This window comes from Salvia hispanica, chromosome 2, assembly GCF_029641045.1.
Source record: "Salvia hispanica isolate PSC_SH4W2 chromosome 2, Shi_PSC_v1, whole genome shotgun sequence".
NCBI classification, from domain to species: Eukaryota; Viridiplantae; Streptophyta; class Magnoliopsida; order Lamiales; family Lamiaceae; genus Salvia; species Salvia hispanica.
In genome coordinates this window covers 19,280,858-19,303,748 of record NC_142693.1, presented here as the reverse complement: position 1 = coordinate 19,303,748, position 22,891 = coordinate 19,280,858, and the positions used below count along the sequence as shown (strand labels likewise).

The window sequence follows — 22,891 nt, the reverse complement described above, 5'->3', positions numbered from 1 at the left end:
TTATTATTATTATTATCAGATAAGTACTATATTGTTATTTTCTTATCATTTAATGAAATTAATCAGTAGTGCAGACGTAGAGTTGTGATACCATACGAAAATAAGTTCCAATCAAAAGCAACACGCAAGTCAAGATTTTCTGGCTGTTTTTACATTGATCAATCAATTTTCCTGATCCAATCTCTCTAGATATTGGATTTGTAGTGTTGTACTAACATTTAAAAATTACTATGTCAAATCCACTTGGCACTCATAAATACAAAGAGAGAGGATGCTCTAATTCTCCTGAAAAACTCAATCAAAATTCAAAGAGAGAGGGAGAGTTGGTTCAAGAAGAGAGCATAGTTTGATTTATACTTTCCAGCATCCATTTTCAAGATTAAATCAGATGATTTCACTGTCAGCAGATGGAAATGAAGAAGTTGGCTTTTGCTAGATGACTAAAGTTTAAATCTTGAGGGTGGCCCACTTCAACCTGAATCACATACCAAGCTCAGACAGTTGAGTTTCATTACCAGAGAAGATGAGTTTTTTTTTTGGTTCTCAATGATTGATTTCTACCTTTATGTGGCTGCTATTTAGCTGACCCCACATCTCAATTCCTTCTCCACCCAAAGAAAAATTAAATCTTTTTACTCCCCTTCAAAAAAAATTAATACTTTCTTGATCAAGGGTTGGATTTCCCTTTGCAAGATTGAATCTTGAATCTGGGAAAGTTGGGATTCTTGAAATCATAGATTGGGTAGAAGATGGCATCTGGGGTTGATTTTGATGGGAGTGAAGCAAAAGGGGAGATGTGGGATTTGGAGCAGAAGCTTGATCAGCCCATGGATGAGGAAGCTGTGAGGCTTAAAAATATGTATAGAGAAAAGGTAATAAAAAAGATAAAGTTGTTGCTTTTTTATGTAGGCTGGTCCTAACTTTGTGCAGCTTTCACCCCCTTTTCACTTTGACTTTGATTTGACACAAAATCTTGATGTTTGGTGTTTTGTCTCTTTTGATGTTATAGTTTTGTAGCTCTTGAGATCACATGTTTTTTCTATGGAGTTGTATTGGTTTGTTGTTGTTCTTGAATCATTTATTGTTGTGTTAGTTTGATTGTTGGAAATGGATGGTTTGATGATATTTACAATGATAGAGTGTTCTTGTTGGATTTCGATGTATTTAATTTGAGTGATAGGATGGATAGATTAATTTCGAATTCGACCATCTTATCGTTCAACTACTCAATCCTATGTTTTATCGATCTATCGTGTTTGCTGTTGTTCTTGAATCATTTTTGTGGTGTTAATTTGTTGGTTGGAAATGGATAGTTGGATGATGTATATAACACTGTCAAAGAGTGTTCTTGTTCGATTTTGATGCGTTTACTTTGAGCGGTAGGATGGATAGATAAAAATAATCGAAGCTAATCTATCATTTACTTTGATGATGCGTTGATTAATTTCGAACTTGTTCGTGATCATATCGTTCAACTACTCGATCCTATGTGTTTACCAATCTATCATATTTCTAAAGGAAAACGCGCCCTAAGTTGATGTAGGCATCAAGTTCATGTGAGAATTAGTTTGTTATTTTGATTAGAGAAATGGATATATATGGTGCTAACACTTGGTTAATAAACCAGAAATTCTCGACGCTCTTGCTCTTGAGGCTTGCGTTTCAGAGCCTCGGAGTGGTGTATGGCGACTTAGGAACGTCTCCTCTGTATGTGTTCTACAACACTTTTCCCGATGGAGTAGATGATACAGAGGACATTATAGGCGCCCTTTCGTTGATCATATACTCCCTCACTCTGATACCTCTCCTCAAGTATGTTTTCATCGTGTGTAAAGCAACCGACAATGGCCAAGGTAAGCTTCCCTCGTCGTACAATGATCTGTTGGGGCTTTGTGTCTGTATTCTTATTCTCTTTATGCAGGAGGAACTTTTGCTCTTTATTCTCTACTTTGTCGGCATGCTAAAGTCCGAACAATTCCCAATCAACACAAGACCGATGAGGAGCTGACAACTTATAGCCGAAACACAGTCCATGAGCTCTCATTTGCTGCCAAGACGAAGGCGTGGCTGGAGGCAAACGCGTTTAGAAAAACTGCCCTTCTTATGCTAGTACTCGTCGGGACGTGCATGGTGATTGGTGACGGGATTCTCACCCCCGCTATATCCGGTAATTAATTTGCTCGTTCCTTCATAGCTAATGACGCGTCTTCAACTATTTCTAACTCTTTATTGGCCAAAATGAATGTAAATATCGCAGTTCTTTCGGCTTCTGGTGGGATCAGATTGGACCACCCGAAGATGAGCAATGGTATGATCTTCGCTCCGATGGTTATCCTCTTCGTAATCCGTTATATTACGGGATTCAGCTTCTATTCTTTGGTGCAGATGTTGTGGTGATTGTAGCCGTGATAATTTTGGTCGGATTGTTCAGTATGCAACATTATGGCACGGATAGAGTTGGCTGGCTTTTCGCTCCGGTTGTATTGCTTTGGTTTCTGTTTATTGGAGGCATCGGGATCTACAACATATACAACTACGATAGCTCGGTTCTGAAGGCCTTTTCGCCTTTGTACATATATCGATATTTCAGAAACGGAAAGAAGAAAGGTTGGACGTCCCTTGGTGGGATCATGCTCAGTATCACAGGTTCGGACGACTCTCTCTCTCTCTCTCTCTCTCACGCACATGCAAAAAAATGAATGTACTAATTTTGAATGCTCGTCGTTGCAGGAACTGAAGCACTGTTTGCTGATCTTGCTCATTTTCCGGTTTCTGCTGTACAGCTTGCTTTTACCATCGTCGTTTTTCCTTGTCTCCTTTTAGCCTACTCAGGGCAAGCAGCGTACCTCATGCAAAATCATGATCACGTTGTTGATGCATTTTATCGATCGATCCCAGGTATATTTCAGCCTCAAATTCTCATGTCTGAAAACGAGTGTAAAATTGCAAGAATCGAACGAGCCATGTTAAATCAAATCGGAAGCTAAATTGAGAAACGCTACTTTAAAGTAGCTAAGTGATACGAGATTCGATCTTTGCTCATCTTCATGTCTGGATTGAACCGAAAATCGTTTTAGTTCCTGATTTGGTTGATTTGAACGTCTTTTGTAGAAAGTATATACTGGCCAGTTTTCATTATTGCAACGCTAGCAGCAATCGTTGCTAGCCAGGCCACCATATCTGCTACGTTTTCGATCATCAAACAGGCTCACGCCCTTGGCTGTTTCCCGAGAGTCAAAGTTGTACATACATCAAAGACGTTTCTTGGCCAGATTTATATCCCCGACATGAACTGGATTCTCATGGTTCTTTGCATTGCTGTCACGGCTGGATTCCAAGACAAGAGCCAAATTGGAAATGCATACGGTTCGTGTCCATGCTCGTCTCGTATATACTGTTTTATTTTTGGATTAACAGATGAAGTTTGGTCAAATTATGGTCTATTTAAAGTTGGAATATTGAATTATGAAATTTCAATTTTTCTCAATTATCTCATCTATATACAAAATGTCGTCTTTAAACGATATCTTTTAGGATTATGTTTCTTCGATTTTGCTGTTGGTTCTGATGAGAATTCTACGAATGATGCGATCAGGTACGGCTGTCGTCGTGGTCATGCTCGTCACCACGCTTCTCATGACTCTGATAATGTTGCTAGTCTGGCACTGCCACTGGCTCCTCGTCTTGTTGTTCACGTTGTTGTCTCTCGTGGTCGAGTGCACGTACTTCTCGGCCGTCCTATTCAAGATTGACCAAGGCGGTTGGGTCCCGCTCGTGATAGCCGCCGCCTTCCTCCTCATCATGTACGTCTGGCACTACGGGACCCTGAAACGCTACGAGTTCGAGATGCATAGCAAGGTTTCTTTAGCTTGGATTTTAGGTCTCGGCCCTAGCCTCGGCCTCGTCCGCGTCCCCGGGATCGGGCTCGTCTACACCGAGCTCGCCAGTGGCGTCCCCCACATCTTCTCCCACTTCATCACCAACCTCCCCGCCATCCACTCCGTCGTCGTCTTCGTCTGCGTCAAGTACCTCCCCGTCTACACGGTGCCCGAGGACGAGCGGTTCCTCGTGAAGCGGATCGGCCCGAAGAACTTCCACATGTTCCGGTGCGTCGCGCGGTACGGGTACAAGGATCTCCACAAGAAGGACGACGACTTCGAGAACAAGCTCTTCGCGAACCTCTTCACGTTCGTGAGGCTCGAGGCGATGATGGACGGGTGCTCGGACTCGGACGAGTACAGCCTCTGCGGGGGGACCGTGCAGTCGAGGGAAAACGGCGAGACGTCGGCCTCAAATCTTGATTTTACGATCTCGTCGGCTGACTCCATCGTGCCCGCGATGCACGGGAACGCGACGCACGCGTCGTCGGGCCGGGAGAGCGGGCAGATGGAGGGGGACGAGCTCGAGTTTATGAGGAGCTGTAGGGAAGCTGGGGTGGTTCATATTCTGGGGAATACTGTAGTTATAGCAAGAAGGGAATCAAGGTTTTACAAGAAAATAGCTATTGATTATATATATGCATTTCTTAGGAAGATTTGCAGGGAGAATAGTGTGATTTTTAATGTGCCTCATGAGAGTCTCTTGAATGTTGGCCAGGTTTTCTATGTGTGATATTTTTTGTTTAGTAGTAATAAATAGGTATTTTTGCTTTATGTTCTTCATTTTCATACTACTTGGTTTAGTATTAGTATTTTTTGAGTACTGTAAAGAGTAGAATTATGTAATGTGTAAATAATTGTAGAGTTTATATATTTGAATGGTTGTACTTTTTCTGTATTTTGTTTGCGGACTTGTATGGCCATTTCCTTTTTTTACGAGGTACTACAAAACGCTCAAGTCGAAAAGATGATGAGTTCAACTACAGAGACAACTCAGAATATTGAGTGATATCTACTCAAACTTCAAAAGTGGACCATGCATGATGTATTGGATACCGCATGTCCATACATAAGACCGATCTACCAAAGTAACATATACACCTATATAATTTTATAGACTTTGTAAATGGTATATAAGCATCATGCACAAAATTACATATAATATTGTTGGAAATTTTATTTATAAATAGCTTTTTTTACCAAACAAACCATTTTAACATTTTATTTTGTTTGCCGATAAAAATTTTATTTCACTTTTATTATATTAGATGATAAGTTCTCGCATATTCCATTAACTTCATATTAATGAACGGATGGAGTATTATTTGAATGTTGTAAATATGATTCACACTCCAATCATGATTCAAAAAAATAACAGCAAATATCCAAGTCGTGCAAGCATTAATAGAAACAAATATGGAAAATACACAAGATGTAGTTAAAAACAATTTACTTTTATTTATTATTGCACACACATATAAAACAGTCTCTTCCTGTACATTATCTGCAAGGAGAAATTTTGGGGATAATACCTGAATTTTTTTTTTCTGTTTTTGATTATAGGTATACATATACATATACATGTGTATTGCATCCCCATTTAAATGGAAAAACTCTTATAAACACAAAAATCACTTAGACAGCAACTGGTTCTGCGCTGCAATCGCTTGAGCTTTGGTGGTGCATGCTGCCAGCATTATACGCAGACGTCTCGCGATATCCGTGAACGTCGGCCGGAGCAACGGATCCGGAGCCCAGCACTGCTCCATTAGCAGCCTCCACTCAGCGTCGCAGAAGTTTGGCACCGGTGGCCGCAGCGTGTTGTTCACTATACCACCTGTCGATAATATCAAAATGTTATTATACACTCCTTTTTAGCTGGCTACGAAAAATTGTTTTCAACGAACCAACATCGCGATAAACTAACACACGAACAAACCGAAAGAACGGTATAAACCAACAAGAAAACAAACCAATGATGGCTCCATAGTGCATATTGGCGTAGGGCTCCTCGCCAGTGAGGATCTCCCAAAGCACGATCCCAAAAGAGAAGACGTCGACCTACATGAAATGAAAGATGGATGGGTGAGATACATAGAGACGAAGCAGCAAAACTAGCAAAGCATCAACTATGGTGGTTTAAGTTTATTCCCGTTTTCTTGTTGTGGCGTATGTTTTGTAGAAGATGGAAATTCGATATGTTGAAATCTTACCTTTTCTGAAACCTTGCTGCTGCTACCGTTTAATAACTCGGGAGCCATCCATGGAAGGGTGCCCCGGACACCGCCGGTGACCAGTGTATTTCTTTTGATTTTCGACAAGCCAAAATCACCTACCTGAATATTTCAATATAAACTTCTATCAACCACAGTTATAATATTTACACACATGTATACTCCCTCCATCCCATTCAAAGCAAAACATTTCTTTTTCCACGGGATTTTATGTAGTGTCACTAGGCTAAAGGATGCTAATGAGCGAACCTTGCATATGGGTCGAGATGAATCCTTCAAGTTGACGAGCAGGTTGTCACATTTTAGATCAAAGTGCACAATGTTCCTCGAGTGCAAATATTCCATTCCGAATGCTGCATCCATTGCAATGATGAGCCGCTTGCGACGATCAAGATGCCTGAACAAATTCCACATGAATAAGTGGGCATACAAGAAATGCAGGGTCTGTATATAACAAAATATATAGTACCTCTCCTTGGAAATCAAAGCATGCCTAAGGGACCCATTGACCATGAACTCTGTGACCGTTGCAAGTGTCGCTCCAGGGCCATCTTGCACGACTCCATAGAAGGCAACCACATTTGGATGGTGAAGGCTCGACAGAATATTAGCTTCATGCCAAAACTCAGATGACTACAGAAATTCAAAAAGAAAATGGAAGCCATCATCTAATTGTTGCAAATAGTTATAGCACATTGAAATTTGAAATATTCTTTACATATGAATGAATATATGATGAGCAATTTAGGTACATTTGATTTTAACACACTTACCAATCTTTCCTGCTCAGATGATCGTCCCATGAAGCAGGATTTCTTGATCCTCTTGATAGCAACATCTGTTCCCCTCCATTTACCATGATATACTGTCCCATAGGTTCCAGAACCCAATTCCCTCAATTCTTCAAGATCTATGTTCTTAATAATCTGAAATAGAACAAACGGACATTTACTTCTAGTTCTTTCTGATGGATAAGAGTGTCTCGGAAAGATTTTATGTTGTTCACACACAATCAAGATTCTATTTCAGGAACGATATAGTAAAATAGTGTGAAACCGAAAAGTTTCCACTAGGTTCTTATGCAGCAGAAGATACACATTGGTTCAGTAGGTGCAGTATCTTAAAAGAGTCTCCATACCTGGAGGCTACTGAGATCAAAGTCTCCGCGGGAGAGGTCAACGACTGGGACTGAAGGCTGAGTTTCTGTCTTTCCATCCTTGAAATATCAAAATATTAAATGATAGGGCCAAAGATAATAATATCTCAAAATCTGAAGGCAAAGAATAATTATACCTCATGATTAGACCCAGCTGTCCTTGCATCCATTGGCTGATAAATTTGAACACCGGTAGCTTGAGATATATCATAATCTGAAGGCAAAGGCAAATTTATTGCATCAGGTGTTGGAGGGGCAGATGATTGCCTCTGACTTTCAGCATCGAGATTTCTACTGGAATCTACATTCTCTGTTGTAACTTGACTAGCATCAAGGTGTGGATAACCATAATTCCTGGATGCTTCTTCTCCGGTGTTTGCTTGAGAAGATGAGAAAGCTGGATGATCCTGATCCATAAGAGAAGTATCCTTCCTGGGATTGTCTCGTGCCAAATTCTGGAAGAATGACCAACGTTGAGGTTCATGATTAGTCACGTTCACACTCAAACCAGCAGCATAGTCATGAAGTGCTGTAACGCCAGTAGATCCCTCCGCTATTCTAGCCTGAGAAAATATATCAGATAAAAATTCATTTGGAAACCGATCATTAATGTCGATGAGGATGCTTTCATGCACTGAAGTTCCAGCACCAACATGAGGATTACTTTGGGAAGTAGCACCAGAAGAAACATCTCCTCTACCCATAGCCAGCAATTTTTCGTCATTGGCATTTTTATCCAGCCTGTTCTGATGAACTCCCATTGATGCCTGAGCAGATTCATCTTGGGGATACTCAGAAGTTCCTTGGTTTATTATGGAAGTTGTCGTAGAAGTAACAACAATGGGAGATACTGCAGCACTCAGCTCAGCCTTGTTTTCTGATTCATTTTTATCATGAGCAGAAGAAGCTGTTGCACTGATGACACGGTCATTATCTGCCAAATTTGGAGACCCATTTAATTTCTCTTCAGCAGCTAGGGAATCCACATATGTTGATTGAGTAGCTGTCACATTCCAATCAGTCAACTTATCAACTGATTCAATGATCTGATGTGACACATCTGATCGAGTCACTAGGAGTTGTGGACCCAAAGTATCATCAGATTTGAACAACCGGTTTGGTCCTGACAATTCCCTGTGTATTCTTTCTGAATGAAAGACGCGTTGAGGAAGAACATCTGGTTCGTGGCTGATGTCTTTGGTATATGCTTCATGTTCACCCTGACCAGGTATGATTGCTGCACCAGATGAATAAGCATTATCATCATTGTCGAGCCTATTTGAAGGCACGTAATTCTGTGTGTGTCCATGGCTCTCTTCACTGCCTTTTGTTTGCATTATTGAAGTCCCCTTGTCTGCATCAGCACTAGGCGCAAATGTTCCATTCAAAGATGCCGTCTTCCCATCATCAGGAGACTGAACTTTAGTGACGACACTACTTCTGCTGATTGCACTCTCTCTGTTCATCTGTGTATCCATCAGAAAAACTTCTGGATCTTTATAAGATTCAGTATTTTTCTGGAGAGCTTTTTTATAATCCATGTTTTTCTGTGTCCCTAGTACTCCTGGCGCCTTAGTATTACAACTTCCATAGAGCTCTTCCATATTAAGTGCCTTCTGAGGACCCATATGCCCAATGGTAGGGTTCTGGACTGTGTTCTCCGCAAGTGGTGCATGATTTGATGTAGAAAAACCATAATCATATTGTAATGTGGCAGATGATGGAACTCTTAATTTCTCTTCTGCAGTAGGAAGGACATTCATTTGGTGGAAACCACGTGGCAAATTCCATTCAGGCTGCTGTTCAGGCTTCACAGCATGCGCGTGGTAACCTACTGAATTAGCCTCAAAAGCATATGATGTACTTGGCAGCTCTACTCGGGAAGATGGATCTGGTAGAGATGAGATGCGTTCCGGATGTACAGTACTTCCTGTAACAAAGCTGAGCCCTGTTTGTCCAGTCTCTCTTACGACACTTGAATTCAGTAACTCATCCAAATTGTTCCCCAAGTCCACATTAATTGAGTTTCTTCTTGAACCGAAATCCATACCATTTACTGCAACAACGTATTGAATCTCAGATTCACCTTCTGTGCTTTCAAGAGCAAGCTGAGAATCATCCAAGTCATTGTTTGAAATGAGAAAAATCCTTAATTTCTGGGATCCACCATCACCAAAAGCCTTGCATTCTTCCATCATGTTTTGTAGGTCCTCATCAGAGGATACTGATACCAATGCATCAAGATCCTCACCAGGAAGTTGATACTTAATAGAATGAGGTTCATTATACATCGCGGATGCCTTTTGTTTAAGCTCCTCCCATGAAATATCCTTGTTAATCCGAAGAATGCGTGTTTCACCACCAACATATCTAAGTTTTCTATCACTTGGACGAGGCATAATTGTACCCCCAAAACTGCAAAGCAGCTTCAGTTTCCTGGATGAGCCACTAGACGATCCCAAAGAAGAATGACTACGGAAGTTTTGAGAACTCGACTGTTTCAATGAGTTTCTACTCACTGATTGAGGCAGCTGGCCAATAGGTTTTTCTTCTCTTATGGGAGGATTGCTTGAAGGATTTTGAACTCCACCCTTTTCGATAGAGGGGAACAAGGAAGTATCAGCCCCCCTCTCAGCACCACCAGTACGAGATGCTCCAAGCATGCTCTGTAGATCCACAGGTCTCCTTTCACTATTAGCCTCAACAGATGGATTTGGAATATATGGCTGCCTGGGATTCACCCTTTCCCACATAAATTCAAGAGCAAACTCCTCACCAGTCTGAATGGAGTAGTTCATAACAGGTCTTGCACCAGCACTTGAATTAACATCAGCCGGTCTTACACTCATATTCATATAGTTGGAAGGATCCTGACTATACATCTGGTTTAGATTTCCCACACCACCCTCATTCCTTCTCTCCACAGAATTATAATTTATATGTTCAGGGTTTTTCTGCTGATCCTTGAGGAAATTTCTATTTACTTGTTCCATTCTCAATTTCTACTACTTAACAGGGCAGTCAACTACCCCAAGCAACGGACTTTTAGTTCTCAATCAGGCTCCATAATAAGGACTATGCTATTATTCATTTCTCAGTTTCAGTTTTCGAACTGAAACGGATCAATAGTGCACCAGATGCAACCCTGCAAAATTTATAGATCTTTCAGAAGACAACAAGCAATTAATAAAAGAAGAGAGTTAAGAAAAACGGCAGATAAATCTACAACCTCTGACAATTCCCTGATCTTGCAGATTCCCAAACAACCACTGATGAACTATAAAACAACTAATTTGCGGTTTAGGCCAGCACAATGCACCTCAAATCTAACATTCCCATTCATAACTCACTAAAAGTTGAGCAGAGCATTAAGAAATTCTACTCTAACTCGATAAATTAAAATCGGAAGTGTACTATCATAAATCAAGCAAAACTTTCAATGAGATAGCAAACAAATCAACCTAAATCACCTAATTTGCATTTCTTCTCCACGACCACAACAAAACCTCTCTGCACTACTCCACCTAACCGCAGCTCCAAATCTAGTACAACCGATCCAATCATCCAATTCACAATCAATAGAAGAAGAAATAAACCATCAAATTACCAGACTACGTCTTCATACCAAAATCCAAGGATCATAATCCAGATTTAATTCACACAACAACAATGATCTCAACTCAAGCAAACTAGCAAGCTCATTTTCTCAATAAAATCAATTAAGAAGTTGGCAATCAGGAAATAACTGATCCACAAAGCTTGTGAAAAACAGAGCAACGCACAATAATTAGATCATACACAGTTATGATTCGCGAATCTTCGCGAGCACAGAATCGAGACGGATCAACTGAAATTCCTCAAATTCGCAAAAAAAGCTAGCTGATTGCGAAATACAATATACCTGCGGCAGAGTAAAGTGATGATTTTCTCTCAACTGTGTTAAAAAGCTATAAAGTCGTGGATCGTCACCAGAAAAGTCTCTCCCTTTCTCTCTCTAGTCTTCTCTCTCTATAAATATATAAATGGACAGAGCTTTCATACTTGGCGCTAGTCTACGAGATTTTTCTCTACAGTAATGACCAGTGCAGGCTAAACTCGCTTGTATCGCGTCAGCACAATCGAAATCGCATTGTGTGTTTAGCGGGATTGGTGCAGAGAAATCATAGTAACGGGGAGGGTAGTTGCGTCATTTTAGGGGTAATCAATTTTCTTTCTTCGGCCACACGATATTTATTAAATTTAATTTGCTTGACACAAAATATTTTGAGAATGTTCTAAATTTTTAAAATTTGCCACGCGCGGTGTATTTGCGTGCAAACCACGCCGCAGTCCTATTGGGCGGATGACACGGATTATATTGGACGGTGACTGGCAGTCGCGTTAGAGGAGAGTGTTCAGGTTCCTTCTACCGTTGGCAGTTTTGGGCCTTTTACAAATTAACTTTCTTTCAATGTCGATTTCTTTTTATGTATGTTTACGAATGATTGTAATTGGACAACTTTTTTGCCTTTAATTTTTTTGGGATGATTAGGAATTTTGTTCTAATTTAAATTTATATTGCATAGTTTGTTTTAATTAAATTCATAATTATAATCATTATTGTTGGGGGGATTAGGATTTCATTATTGTACTAACTTCTAATTGAAATTTATTAATTCGTGATTAATTTTGATTAAATTCAGACCTAGAATAATTGTTGTTGGTTTATATACATATATGGGCTTTAACTATATTTAGATATTTGGCGTTCATTTATTCGAGATTAACATGTATGAGATTGTTTGGGACTGGATTCGGTCGAGATTAGTAGTAGTAGTAGTAATTTTGTTACTAGTGGAATACTAAGACTCATAGCAAGGTCTAATCTTACATGATATTATTTCAAGATTAAATACAAGACTTATCCAATTAATTGAACGAACATTCAAAAGTCTCGGTCTTATCTAATCCATTTAAGTGAAAACTCATATATGTATTAATTTTATAATATGTTGGTACTTTTGTTAATATTTGTGCATTTGAGATCTCTATTTTTTGAGTTTGTGAGTTTGATTTAGAAGTTGAATCGATGTCACCATTTTCTAGCACAAACTTTCACGGGCGTGTCCTCAATTTTAGGTACATTAAAGGTTTGGATCTTGATGAATTTGTTTTCTATTCAATGAATCAAGTAATATGACATGTACTAATCTTAACATACACTTGTATGATCATGATATATGTAACACAAATCGAAAAGGTAACACACAAATTTGGTAATAGATGCTTCAAACCGTTGATTTGCATTTAGTTAATTGATTTCATTGTTGCATACTACTACCTCCGTCCCCCAAAATTTGCTACACTTTGACCAGACACGGATTTTAAGAAATGTAATGGAAAGTGAGTTGAAAAAGTCGGTGGGATGTGGGTCGTTGGTGGGATGTGGGTCCTACTTTTAAAGTATTAGTTTTATAATAAAATGTGAGTAGGAATGAGTTAGTGGAATATGGGGTCCACTACCAAAAATGATAAAAGTGAAGTGTATCAAATTTTCAGGGACGGACCGAAATGGTAATATGTATCAAATTTTCAGGGACAGAGGTAGTAAAAGAAATTGGCATTTTACTGGTTGAATTTACCAACCGATTATGTATGGCGGTATTATTGTTAATTGGTATATCCTAGGAAAAAATGAATGGAAACAACCCGACTATTAGGTGGAGTGCAGCTTAGTTGGTAAGACATTTCGCCTTCATTCAATAGATCGAGTGTTCTAATTATCACATCAAAATATATTCAAAATTATTATTGATCATCTTTTAAATAAAACTAGTAAGTAAGCTAATTTTTCTTCTATACCTTGTGTATATTCTTGCATTTTTTCGCTATTTCTATTTTCAATATGGTAATATTATAATAGTATTTGTAACCTTGATTGTCAAAGTTATGGATTGATTTGTACCTATGGTTCGAACAATAATCAACAATATGTCAATATGTTCCATGGTAACATTCTTACAACATGGGTCCATGAATTGATCCAATCAGTCAGACCTAGTTGAATTTCTTTCGTGGAAAAATGTAAAAAAGGAGATAATTGTATTTCCATTTGCTACTTAGAACTATAATAATTTATCAAAATTTGCAATAGATACTTGTATGTTGCAAACATTTCTACTATAAAATGCATGCTTAATTTCATCAGTGTGAGCTTAAAATGTAGTACATGCTACTGATATTCAATTGGGAAAAAGCAGAAAAAATGTTGGGGTGGGAAAATTGCATTATTTATTACTTATATTTAATTTTATAAATGTCAAAGAATTGCCAAGGACCCCTACAAATAGTTAATGTTAATATATAATCATATTAAAATCAATTATAAAATAATTCTTCCTTTGGCATTTGACCCCATCTCTCTGTGTATTGCATTGAAATTGCAATGATAATTGCAATGATGAATTCTAGCACCGCGTAAGGTTTTTTCTGCATCTACCGACATTAAAAGTTTTATAATAAATATTAAAAAATGTATATTAAATGAAAATGGGTCTCCCAACAGATGAGAACTGTTAAATACATAGTAATATTAATGTTTGAGTAGTGTGTTTTGAGCCATAAAAACTGAAAATTAATGGTATATATATGTATCAATATAGGAAGATATGTCTTAAAATGTGATAATAAAACCACTCAATTTTTTATAAAACCACACTCTTTATAAAAATGGGGCTGATATTAATGATGATAGGGAATAACTAATCTATAAAAATCATAATTCAATTCTCTATATTTGTGCTTTATCACCAAATTCAAAATCTTAGTATAGACGTTGCACCCTTTTTACAATTGATCAACAATTGAAAGAGATTATAAATTCTTCTATTATCGTTGAAACTCCAACAAAATTATCATTTTCTATCTCGAACTTTTGAAGTCCCCAACATTTTTGCCTGCTGAAGTCCATAAATTATGCAAACAAATGTTTGGCCATCAGAATGGAGCAAACTCCAAGTCTAGAGACAAAATGAAACCACACTTTTTATGAAAAAATAAATATACAAAATTTTAAATTATTAGACTCAAACTCAAAAATTTTGATAGGAAATTGATTTTTTTTACCACTAGATCAACTTTATCTCCGACAATTAAACCACACTCTCTTCATTGGTGGGATAGTAATGTTTGACAAGATATGTGTAAGAAATGAAGCGCTATAAGTAGTAGATTCTTTTACCTCTGGCAAAAGAAAGGAAATTGTGTACTAGTATAAAGTTTTTTGCAACCACTAATTTAGGACTTTTGTCGTTTCAAAACCGAATAGTAATTTGGGAAAAAAACCATACCGACCAAGTTTATCTTGGGAGATGTCACCACATGGTCACATGTGTATTAGTATAAATTTGTATATTATTTAGTCTAAAATAAGTCCCATGAAGTTTGCCTTTTGAAAATGTAATTTTATTTTATTATTGTTTCAAGTGGCCAATGAGACTTAATTCATCTCCAAAATCAGTTTCATGGAATATTGAATTCTTGAGCTTTAAGCCATGACTTAGTTCTTAATTAATATAATAATTATAGTACCATGAAATGTGAGAACAAGCATACATGTATTATGTATATATAACAAAGTGATAATAGTTATTTTTATATAGAAAATTTAGTTAAATTCTAGCCAATTTTATAAGATTTGAAACATAATGCTAAATCATAAAGTTTCAATTACATAATACATAAAACATCGTATTTGGTGACACTGAAAATGACATTGTCAAAATTAAATATGAAACTAAACATTATAAAGAAAAGACAAATATATATACTAATTATTCTAATTAAACAATAAAAGTAAACATAAGAAAAAAAGAAAAAATACTTATTCTAATTAAACAACATTGTTTTAAGCATTACCAAGTACATCATTTTATACATGGATATGAAAATTAGAAATTTTATATTTTTGTGATTTAATATTGCGTATTTATTATCTTTCAGAACTGACTTGAATTCGACCAATTTGTATGATTTAAATAGCCAACATCCATAAAAGAAAATAAGTGAATCAAGAAAATTTGCCAAATTTAGCTTAATGACGTCACATATATAACTAAGTCGACCTATAGCAAAATATTAAATCTTGCACTAATTAATTCACCAAAATAGAAGGAAATTTCCAACCTAACTAGCACTTTTATAACTATATTGCTAAATTAAGCCGCCGCCACTCTTCGGCAGTGAGCCTCCTGCGGCGGCGCGGCAACGAATCTCGACGAGAATGCATAGAATTTATAGTAATCCTCGTCGAGAAAGTCGCCCGAGCCGCCCGAGTCAAAGTTGAGCGAATAACTCAGCGGATCGTAGCGGCATTGCAGCGCCGGCTGCCGGCCGCTCGGATGCAGCATTTTGCTCCGCTTCTTCAGCCTCCTCATCAATCTCGATAGGCCGCAGCAATTGCTCGATGATGACGTGGCGGCTGAGGCGGTGTCGGAGCCGCCGCTAGTGGTGGCTCTTGGCTTCCAAGGGAGTGGTAAATGGATCATTTTTTTTTTCTTGATGAATTATGTGAATGTGTGATGAAAGTGTGTTTTTAGGGGTGTGATTGGGGGTATATATATAGGGGGGTGAGGGGGTAATTGGTGGTTTGAAATATTAAATTTTTTATTTATGTGAGTATAGTGTAGATGTGTGAATTAAATATTTGTGGATAGAGGTGTATTTATTGTGTTAGTGAAATGAATGAGAGTGGTAGAAATCTAGGGGGGTTGAGATTTGGAGTGGTGACAAGTGGGAGTGTGTTATAGGGGAAGATTGGATTAATTTAATGTGTGACAAAATAAATAAATAGTTATGTGTACTATTTTGCATATGGAATTGTAAGTGGATAGCACATGGTTTAGGGTGAGATTAGTGACTTGTTTAGGCGTCATTGACGAGGATGGTGAGGCAAATTCTCACCACCATCCTTTAAATTATGTGATTTGTGATTTTACATTATAAAAATGGTAGTTTTGCTTGTTTAAATCGTGAAAAAGGGTTAATGTTATTTTACTGATGTGAGGAAACAAAAGAAAGTAATTAAATTGGATCATCATATATACAGTATATCTTGCATTTGTTCATTGCTATTATATTTATGTCAATCATAAAATAGATAACCATATTATCATACAATATATCTTGCATTTGATCATTGCACTGATGTCATCCTTCAATCTTAAATTGTGATCGGTTTGGACTAGTCATTTGTTAAACTAGAACACTTAAAAGTTTTAGTCTTTGATTGATTAATCTTGTATCGAATTGGACCAAATTCTCCCTTTATGTCGATATTCTTCCTCAAACTCTTCAAATTGTGATTGGGTTGGACTAGTACTCCATCGAACTGGACCGTTTAAAGTTTCAATCCAATTCGACCACTCTGGCACGTCCTCCTTTCTTTCCTTGAGTAGTCGGGTGTTTTCTGTTCTCTGTTTTTGCAGGTTCTCTGTTTCTTGTTTTGACTCTCCCCTTGTGTTTGCCACTTGCTTGGTGATTTTGCGTGTTGTTTCTGCTTTTCAAAGACTTTGAAGTGGATATCACTCGTCCACTAGGTATAATTGGTTTGAGATAGGTCTCTTTTCTGTCTGAATTTTAGGTTGTTGTTAGCTTTTTTTTTTTTTTTTTTCCTCCTTTTTGTTTATTTCATTTGCCAACTTTTGCACATTAAAAAATCATTACTTTCAATATTCGTATGGTGATTTGAATTGTGCTCTAAGTTCTACTGAAGTAACAATTTAGTTTACTTGACATTATGTACCTACTATTGCATTTCAAAGTGAGTTTAAATGTATGAGATACAGAATCTTTTGACCTATCCCACCTAAGTCTAATAATTTTATATGATATAAGCACTTTTCTCAATCAATTAGTCACGGGTTAAAGAGATGTCTAGCTATATATGTTGTCAAAAACACTTAATTAAATTTGTCATATCTAATTTGGTCTGTTTTTAGTTAAATAAGTTGGTCAAATATGCTAAATTCTTATTCGCAGACAATAGCATATGCAACGGCTACTCATAGCTAATAGAGGGTTTCATAACTGATTTGTTAACACAATTTTTAATTTGCTTTAGTACAAAGATTCCAACTAAACTTGTTTTAATCGAATTAAAGATATACTCTATTTGAAAATTTTCCCTTTTACTTTACATACAAAAAATTAAGTTGTCATGAAATCAAGACGATGATTTTTTTTCTCTGACATTACGAAGACCGAATTAGTTATTAAATATTTCCACAAATTAAAACATCTTAAATTTCGAAATTGCAAAGTTCGAAAATCGAAGGAAATGATTAGAACAAGTGGTCAAGCTGGTATTATTACATTAATTATTGTTGATTGTCAGATTAATTGATTATAATATGAGATTAATTTGACTATGAGGTGACGCAGATCTTGCCAGTCTTAGCTACAAATATTTTTTTCAAATTATTTTCAAGATTCTTAATATTTAAATATTAATCCCCTAACAAATCACACTAGTCATGATGAGATAGATCAATCATAGGGTCCTTAATTATAAAGTTGAAAGTGTATAAATTTATTTTTTATTTTCTGTTTAAAGCTGCACTTTATGTAGATCTCATCGTAATTAAATTAATGTTTTACCCCATAATCACTTTTTCAGTTAGGAGCTCGAAATGATGGTTATTTCTTTTCTAATTTCCATGTTCACACTTGACATCTTAAAATCAAAAGAAAAAAGAACTTTTTATTATTTAAAATTAGGATTCGCCTATAAAAATACTCCCTCCGTCCCAAGATAAGTGACTCACATTCCTTTTTTGATATTCTCTCTCTTACCTATTCTCTCTACTTTATTAAGAGCATTTCCAATAGCGGCTAGCCCACCGGCTAGCCGATTCGCGTCGCTAGCCGGTCGGCTAGCCGAACCATTGGAATTGGCCAGCGCAATTTTGGCGAGAGAATAGGCGAGCGCACGCCGATTTGCGAGCGCTGGCCGATACACTGGCCGCCATTGTGGCGTGCCGATCGGCGAGCGATTGGCCAACGCTATTTTTTATTTTTATTTTTTTGAAATTTTTGAAAAACTATATAAACGCGATTTTAGTTTCATTATCATTTGCGCCACTTGTTTTAACGAGTTTCTCTCTCTCTAAATTTCTGTACAAGAGCAACATCGAGCGATGAGTAACGCGGGTGGTAGCAGTGGCGGTAGTGGTGGTAGTGGTGGGGATGCTGAGGAGTACGAACGGCATATGAACGAGGCTATGGAGGCCTACATGAACCGTGAGATAGAGCGGTAATGCGAAGGGTCGAACAGCAGGCGGTACCTCGCCCTCCACCCGTTGTCCACCACCAAGTAGTGATTGATCGGGATCACGTAGCTGCACATCAGCGGCTATATGACGACTACTTCGCTCCGGACCCGCGGTTTCCCGCAAACATGTTCAGGCGGCGTTTTAGAATGCACAGGGAGTTGTTTATGCGTATCGTTGACGCTTTGGAGCGTCGATATCTATATTTCCGCTTCAGGCACGATGCGGCTGGCAGACCCAGCCACACCCCTATTCAAAAGTGCACGGCGGCAATCAGGCAGTTGGCCTACGGAGGCGGGGCAAACATGTGGGATGAGTACCTCCACATCGGTGAGTCGACAGCCCTGGAATGTCTGATGTATTTCTGTCAGGGCGTGATTGCAATTTTCCGTGATCCGTACCTTCGAAGCCCTACCCCCCAAGATTGTCAGGATCTGATGCAGATGCACGGGGAGCAGCATGGGTTTCCCGGGATGTTCGGCAGCATAGATTGTATGCATTGGGAGTGGAAGAACTGTCCGACTGCCTGGAAGGGGGCCTACACGACCGGCTACAAGGGAAAGAATCCCACGATGATCCTCAAGGCCGTAGCCGATTACTGGCTATGGATCTGGCATGCGTATTTTGGGGTAGCCGGGTCGAACAACGACCTCAACGTCCTCAACTCGTCGCCCCTCTACAACGAGCAGTGTCAGGGCATCGGTCTGGCCGTCTCATTTGTGGCCAACGACAACCGGCATGATATAGGCTACTACTTGGCGGCCCTAGGTGGCCCGTCTTTGTGAAGACGATCAGGCACGCAAATGATGGCAGGAAGGCCTACTTTGCGGAACGGCAGGAGTCGGCGTGCAAGGACGTGGAGCGCGAATTTGGTGTGCTCTAGTCTCGATGGGCAGCAATCAAGGGTCCAACGCGTTTGTGGGATGTCGGCTGCATTGCTGATATAATGTACGTCTGCATTATCTTGCACAACATGATCGTCGAAGACGAAGGCGTACAACTGACTAATTGGGCCAATGACAATGAAGCCGGTCCAAGCCACGGAATGGTCACCCCTAACGTACGACGTGGGGTACCTCACGATGAAGCCGGCCGCCTCCAGGCACATGCCGACATGCGCCAAGTGAATGCTCATATTCAACTCCAAAATGATATAATTGAAGAGTTGTGGGCACGGAAGACTGCACGACGATAGTTTTTTTCTTTATTATGTAATTTTTTTTAATGAATGTACTTTTTTTTAAAAATAAAATTAATATGTCTCGTAATTTTAATTCCGTAATTTATCGTAAATTTAAGTCCGTAAATTTAGTTGTTTTTGAATAATTTTTATTACGGCTAGCCTGTGGCTAGCCTATTTGCTTAATATGATGATGTGGCAGGTAGAATTTTAGTGCTGATGACGTGGCAGGGAGAGAGAGTGGCTAGCCTGTGGCTGGCCTAAAGCCATTGGAGATGTTCTAACTCTCTTAACTTTATTTACTTCCATTTTACTAACAAAACCCCATTCCTTAAATCTCATACCAAAAGTTTGTGCTCACTTAGAGCATCTCCAATGCAAATAGGTCAGCCATAGATCAGCCACTCTCTCTCCTTGCCACGTCAGCAGCACTACAAATCCACCTGCCACATCAGATTTAGGCAGCCATAGGCCAGCCGCAATAAAAATAATTCAAAATATACTATATTTACGGAATTAAAATTATGATTAAATTACGGAATTAAATTTACAACACATATACGGGAAAATTCATTAATTGCATTAAAAAAGGTACATAGATAAAAAAATTACATAATAAAGAAATCTATCGCCGTGCAGTCCTCCGTGCCCACAACTCTTCAATTATATCCTTTTGGAGTTGAATATGAGCATCCACTTGACGCATGTCGTCAAATTCCTTGAGGCGGCCGGCTTCATCGAGAGGTAACCCACGTCGTACGCTAGGGGTGACCGTTTCGTGGCTTGGACCGGCTTCATCGTCATTGGCCCAACATTTCAGTTGTACGCCTTCGTCTTCGACGATCATGTTGTGCAAGATAATGCAGGCGTACATTATTTGGGAAACGCATGTGACATCCCACAAACGCGTTGGACCCTTAATTGCCGCCCATCGAGACTGGAGCACACCAAATGCGCGCTCCACGTCCTTGCGCGCTGACTCCTGTCATTCCGCAAAGTAGGCCTTCCTTTCATAACTTGCGTGCCTGATCGTCTTCACAAAGACAGGCCACCTAGGGTATATCCCATCCACCAAGTAGTAGCCCATATCATGCCGGTTGCCGTTGGCCACAAATGAGACGACTGGACCGACGCTTGACACTTCTCGTTGAAGAGGGGCGACGAGTTCAGGACGTTGAGGTCGTTGTTCGACCCGACTACTCCAAAATACGCGTGCTAGATCCACAGCCCGTAATCAGCTACGGCCTCGAGGATCATCGTGGGATTCTTTGACTTGTAGTCGGTCGTGTAGGCCCCCTTCCAGGCAGTCGGACAGTTCTTCCCCTCCCAATGCATACAGTCTATGCTGTCTAACATCCCGGGGAACCCATGCTTCTCCCCGTGCATCTACATCAAATTCTGACAATCTTCGGGAGTAGGGCTTCGAAGGTACTGCTCACCGAAAACGTTCATCACGCCCTCACAGAAATACTTCACACATTCCAGGGCTGTCGACTCACCGATGTGGAGGTACTCATCCCACATGTCTGCCACGCCTCCGTAGGCCAACTGCCTGATTGCCGCCGTGCACTTTTGAATACGGGTGTGGCCGGGTCTGCCAACCGCATCGTGCCTGAAGCGGAAACACAGATATCGACGCTCCAAAGCGTCAACGATACGCATAAACAACTCCCTGCGCATTCTAAAACGCCGCCAGAACATGTTTGCGGGAAACCGCGGGTTCTCTGAAAAGTAGTCGTCATACAGCCGCTGATGTGCAGCTACGTGATCCCGATCAATCACTGCTCGGCGGTGGATAACCCGTGGAGGGCGAGGTATCGCCTGCTGTTCCACCCTACGCATGTACCGCTCCATCTCGCGGTTCATGTAGGCATTCATAGCCTCGTTCATCCTCCGTTCGTACTCCTCAGCATCCCCACCACTACCACCCGCGTTACTCATCGCTCGATGATGCTCTTGTACAGAAAGTTAGAGAGAGAGAAAACTCGTTAAAACAAGCGGTGCAAATGAAAATGAAACTAAAATCGCGTTTATATAGGTTTTTTTTTAAAAAAAAAATTAAAAATCGTCACTGGCCGATCGCTGGCCGATTGGGCCGCCACAATGGCGGCCAGCGCAACGGCCAGCCACACGCAATCGGCTAGCCTTGGCCGGTTTTTTCGCCAAAATTCGGCTAGCCTGCTCCAACGGTTCGGCTAGCTGACCGGCTAGCCACGTGAATCGGCTAGCCGGTTGGCTAGCCGGCATTGGAGATGCTCTTATTTTGGGATTGAGGGAGTATGGAAATTACCAATTTCAAGTTCTAATTTATTCTGTGTATTCTAAAGTTTTTAATATTCAAAATTAGGATTCGCCTATAAAAATATGAAAATTACCAATTTGATCAACTTCTAATTTTTTCTACGTATTCTAAAATTTGTATGACAAATCACGAAGTTTTAAATTCGCATGTATTCCACGATGATTTGTTCGGACATATGCGATGATAACGCTCTACTATTCATCTTCCTCTCTACGGCTACACGTTGCCCCCTCTATGTTGCTGTCAGACCATTGCCTCCATACAAACATTTTCTTCTACCAGTTTGGTCCAATAAAACAATTGAGAATTTTTAAATGTTCGTAGTTTGTCGTTTAGATTTTCAGAAATGCGTAATAAATTATACTGATATATATTCTTTGTGATTTTATATGCAATTAACACAAAAATATAATCGTACACGGTTCATTAGGGCATCTACAGTGGGGCGGACGATGCATCGTCCGTCGCATCGTCCGCCACTGCAGCATCGCGGACGAAGCGTGAACGATGCTCACGCATTTTATTTTTATTTTTATTTTTTAATTTTTTTTTTCTTATTTAAACACTACAATTCTCTACCATTTCACATCTCTTCAATTTCTCTTCAATTATTCTCTTTTATCGTCTCAAAAATGAATCCCGGCGACTACTATTTGAGTACAACGGATGGCTGCAGATGGGCCTTGACTCGAGCCTTGTTCGATGTCGTTAATGAAGCCGCGGAAGAATGCTTGGCACAGATGCAGCAGGAGCAGGCAGCGGCGGCCCGGGTCCCTCGCCCGATACGACACTAGACGTATGTCCCACGCGAGCACGACGTAGCACACGAACGTCT

The 22,891-nt window shown here is 39.4% G+C and overlaps 2 protein-coding genes across 4 annotated transcripts; one reads left to right on the top strand and one right to left on the bottom strand.

Moving 5' to 3' along the window:
• The first annotated feature begins 233 nt into the window (after nucleotides 1-233).
• On the top strand, nucleotides 234-4,776 carry LOC125206889 (potassium transporter 11-like). Its single transcript, XM_089064716.1, has 8 exons — nucleotides 234-872; nucleotides 1,628-1,853; nucleotides 1,922-2,167; nucleotides 2,258-2,308; nucleotides 2,386-2,646; nucleotides 2,731-2,898; nucleotides 3,112-3,366; nucleotides 3,596-4,776. Exons 1-8 carry the CDS (start codon nucleotides 750-752, stop codon nucleotides 4,609-4,611), a joined length of 2,346 nt encoding a protein of 781 aa, XP_088920842.1. The 5' UTR covers nucleotides 234-749; the 3' UTR covers nucleotides 4,612-4,776.
• Nucleotides 4,777-5,313: 537 nt separating this feature from the next.
• Nucleotides 5,314-11,316, bottom strand: LOC148931747 (RAF-like serine/threonine-protein kinase 24). Of its 3 annotated transcripts, none has more exons than XM_089064713.1 (9): nucleotides 11,170-11,316; nucleotides 7,406-10,413; nucleotides 7,251-7,328; nucleotides 6,886-7,038; nucleotides 6,582-6,745; nucleotides 6,362-6,509; nucleotides 6,092-6,214; nucleotides 5,852-5,939; nucleotides 5,314-5,715 (listed from the first exon to the last, which is right to left on the bottom strand). In XM_089064713.1, the coding sequence occupies exons 2-9, from the start codon at nucleotides 10,259-10,261 to the stop codon at nucleotides 5,510-5,512; spliced, it is 3,816 nt and encodes a 1,271-aa protein (XP_088920839.1). In that variant the 5' UTR covers nucleotides 10,262-10,413; nucleotides 11,170-11,316; the 3' UTR covers nucleotides 5,314-5,509. The 3 variants fall into 3 exon arrangements, with proteins under 3 accessions (XP_088920839.1, XP_088920840.1, XP_088920841.1); XM_089064714.1 differs by having other exon boundaries at nucleotides 11,067-11,275; XM_089064715.1 differs by lacking the exon at nucleotides 11,170-11,316 and adding an exon at nucleotides 10,498-10,971.
• Nucleotides 11,317-22,891: the final 11,575 nt, after the last annotated feature.

Coding starts and splice junctions, on each gene's coding strand:
- LOC125206889 (XM_089064716.1), top strand. CDS start 750: ATGGCATCTGGGGTTGATTTTGATGGGAGTGAAGCAAAAGGGGAGATG. Junction 1,854..1,921: donor AGCAACCGACAATGGCCAAG/GTAAGCTTCCCT, acceptor CTCTTTATGCAG/GAGGAACTTTTGCTCTTTAT. Junction 2,168..2,257: donor TCTCACCCCCGCTATATCCG/GTAATTAATTTG, acceptor TAAATATCGCAG/TTCTTTCGGCTTCTGGTGGG.
- LOC148931747 (XM_089064713.1), bottom strand. CDS start 10,261: ATGGAACAAGTAAATAGAAATTTCCTCAAGGATCAGCAGAAAAACCCT. Junction 6,746..6,885: donor CATCTGAGCAGGAAAGATTG/GTAAGTGTGTTA, acceptor GAATTTCTGTAG/TCATCTGAGTTTTGGCATGA. Junction 5,940..6,091: donor GCAGCAAGGTTTCAGAAAAG/GTAAGATTTCAA, acceptor CATTTCATGTAG/GTCGACGTCTTCTCTTTTGG.